Source organism: Zophobas morio, unplaced genomic scaffold, assembly GCF_036711695.1.
Source record: "Zophobas morio isolate AGI-343-1 ecotype UQ-CSIRO unplaced genomic scaffold, CSIRO_AGI_Zmor_V1 ptg000024l, whole genome shotgun sequence".
Lineage (NCBI taxonomy): Eukaryota > Metazoa > Arthropoda > Insecta > Coleoptera > Tenebrionidae > Zophobas > Zophobas morio.
Genome location: NW_026972129.1, coordinates 8076596 through 8079527, shown reverse-complemented (window position 1 = coordinate 8079527; position 2932 = coordinate 8076596). Strand labels below are relative to the sequence as shown.

General features: G+C 36.9%; 1 protein-coding gene across 1 annotated transcript; it reads left to right on the top strand.

Moving 5' to 3' along the window:
- The first annotated feature begins 1366 nt into the window (after window positions 1–1366).
- On the top strand, window positions 1367–2453 carry LOC135135047 (pupal cuticle protein 20-like). The gene is made up of 2 exons (XM_064063987.1): window positions 1367–1389; window positions 1479–2453. The coding sequence occupies exons 1-2, from the start codon at window positions 1381–1383 to the stop codon at window positions 2412–2414; spliced, it is 945 nt and encodes a 314-aa protein (XP_063920057.1). The 5' UTR covers window positions 1367–1380; the 3' UTR covers window positions 2415–2453.
- The last annotated feature ends 479 nt before the right edge of the window (window positions 2454–2932 follow it).

The following is a 2932-nucleotide window of genomic DNA, read 5'->3' as shown; positions in this document are numbered from 1 at the left end:
AGCTTATTATAAAACAAGAATGTTTGATAGTATTCTCACCTATAACTATTGCGCCAATTAAATAATCACAAATGAAAGATATGATGAGAGTGATTTGTAGTAATCTAAAAGCATAATAATTATTATTGGGAGCGTTGTTGATGATGCGGCGCATTAGTCAAAAAGATGAACGTTAGCATAATAGACATATCGTAACATCGTACGAGCGTGGAATCGAAATATTTCGTTTTGCGCCTAATTAATTTCGTTTCGTTAAGCAATAGTTTTTTTCACATAATTCAAAAAATGTGCGGATGATTACTTTTAACAATATTGCAAATAACAGTCCATGAAGAAAACAGCAGGAAGTAGGAATAAACGATATGTAGCAATATTATTATGTGACTTGTCTAGAAAGGTGTCAAGAAGGATAATTTGAACATTCTGTTTATTAATTTATTTACTTACATATTTATTTACTAAACAAATACTTTCTAGACGTCTGTTTGTAAAATAACTATAGATAAATTAAACCTAATTACTACGGTTTTAAAAGGGCACGTTAAATTACTTTTTCTAAAAATAGAGATGTTAATTTCATTAAGATGTCAGTTTGAAGAAATTTGTGGTACGGAACTAGTTCAACACTGTCTGCGATAATTAAAAACGCCCCTGCATGTGTCAAGTTATGTAACTGTTAATAAAAGACGTGTTATTCATATATGCACATCTATCAAATTTGTTATTTATGGGTGGTCTTTCTATTAATTACTTAACTGTTTTCAAAGAATTAAAATGGAAGGATTTGTTCGGCTTAGCTTTAGTACTTTTTTCCTTAATTTTGTTTCATTTCCTTGCCTTGAGGGTGTGAAGTTCAGGGATGAAGCAATTTTTTTATAAGTAACCTTTATATAAATAAAAATTGTAACACACGGAAATTACATTTAAGATGACATATTAAAATCTTCACAATAAAATCTTGACAAACGTTGCCTCTTATAAAAAAAAATCAAAGAAAAAGGTTACGTCAATTATGTGCACTCAGTGTAGGCCTAGGAGCTCCTAGATCAAATATACACAAATCTATTGTTTAGTTAAGAACTGACTCATATATAAAGTTCAAATTCAGTGATTAAGTAAGTGGGAGCACAAGAGCCGCTAACGTACGTTACCAATCAATTATTATAAATTACATGCCTGTCACTTTATTAAATTTTATGAATCAAATGAGACAATACTTAAGTAACCATTTTTTACTAACGACCTTGCCCTGCAGGTAATCTTCTCCAACATATGTGGCTCATCCTCTTGTTAGGAGGGAGCCACCGTTTTCTATAAAAGCAAACTGCCGAATCTCAACATCATCATTTTCTGATCAATTCTCCAATCTTCACTTTCAACATGAAACAAGTGAGCTATACAATATTTTTTTATAATGTCGTAATTATGAGATATAATAATATAATAACAAAAAATAATGTTTTCTTGAAAAATTGCAGGTAGTTTTAGCTTTGGCTCTTCTTGGCTTTGCCGCCTGTGCTCGTCTCGACAGCAAGTATCTTCCTCCTCATCAAGGTGGTGCTTCCGGTTCCGGGCAATTTAGGGGCTCAGGAGCATCGAGTGCGTCCGGTCGATATTCCGGTGCTTCATCCGGTCAATATTCCGGTGGTTCTTCCGGTCAATATTCCGGTGGTTCTTCCGGTCAATATTCCGGTGGTTCTTCCGGTGGTTCTTCCGGTCAATACTCAGGCGACGCCTCTGGCAGATACTCCGGCGGTTCTTCGGGTCAATATTCTGGATCGTCCGGTGGTGCTTCCGCTGGACCCCAAGTCCCAATTCTTCGCTTGGAAAACAACGTTAACGGAGACGGAAGCTATAACTTTGCCTACGAAACTGGAGATGGCATCCAAGCTCAAGAAGAAGGTTATTTGAAGAACGCCGGTTCCCAGGATGAGGCCCAGACTGCACAAGGTTCCTTTTCTTACACCGCTCCTGATGGTCAACAAATTGCCGTTTCCTACACTGCCGACGAAAACGGTTTCCAACCTCAAGGCGATCACTTGCCCACTCCTCCTCCAATCCCTGATGCTATCCTGAGATCTTTGGAATTTAACCAAGCCGAAGAAGCTCGTGGTGGATACCAAGGAGATAATGGTCAATACAGAGAACAGCCTCAGCAGCAATACGGAGCTTCTAACGCTGGTCAGCAACAGCCATTTGGTGGCCGTGCTGCTGCTCCCCAGGGTCAATTTGGCGGGAACGCCGCGGCACCTCAACCCCAATTCGGCAGTCGTCCAGCTGCCCCTCAACAACCTTTCGGAGGTCGCACTGCAGCTCCTCAGCAGCAGTTCGGAGGTCCTGCCGCTGCCCCAAAACAACAGTATCGTGGTTCAACTGGAACTCAGCAAGCCGGTAATGGTGGTTACCGATACTAGCTGGTTTAAAGCTGCGATAATAAATGCCAATATGCCAAGATGCCAAGATGTATTATGTACCTTTATGTAATGTAAATATTGTTAATGACAATAAATTATTATTTTGATACAAACAAATTTTTTTTTGAGGTATCAAATTGAATCCTATGGACTACGCTTTTTTAAAAACGTATGAATGTAGTACGCCCTAGTCGTTTTTTCTATAACATTTTGAGTCATAATCATATGCTTTTCAATTTTATGTAATGCATTTATTAATTTTTGAGAGTAGGTACATCATTAATATTGTATAATCACATTTCATTGAGAACATACATCAAAATTTTAAAGAAGTGCACCATGCAAATCTGAGGTAAATTGCAATAACGAATGATTAAAAATTATTTGTTTCTAATACAACCTGTTTACGCAAAATTAAACATAGAGGAAGTTTATTAAACTACAGGTAAAACTGTACATTTTACAAGAGATTTTTTCAATAATATTTTGGGAAGATGTCAACAATTTTTTGAAAAATT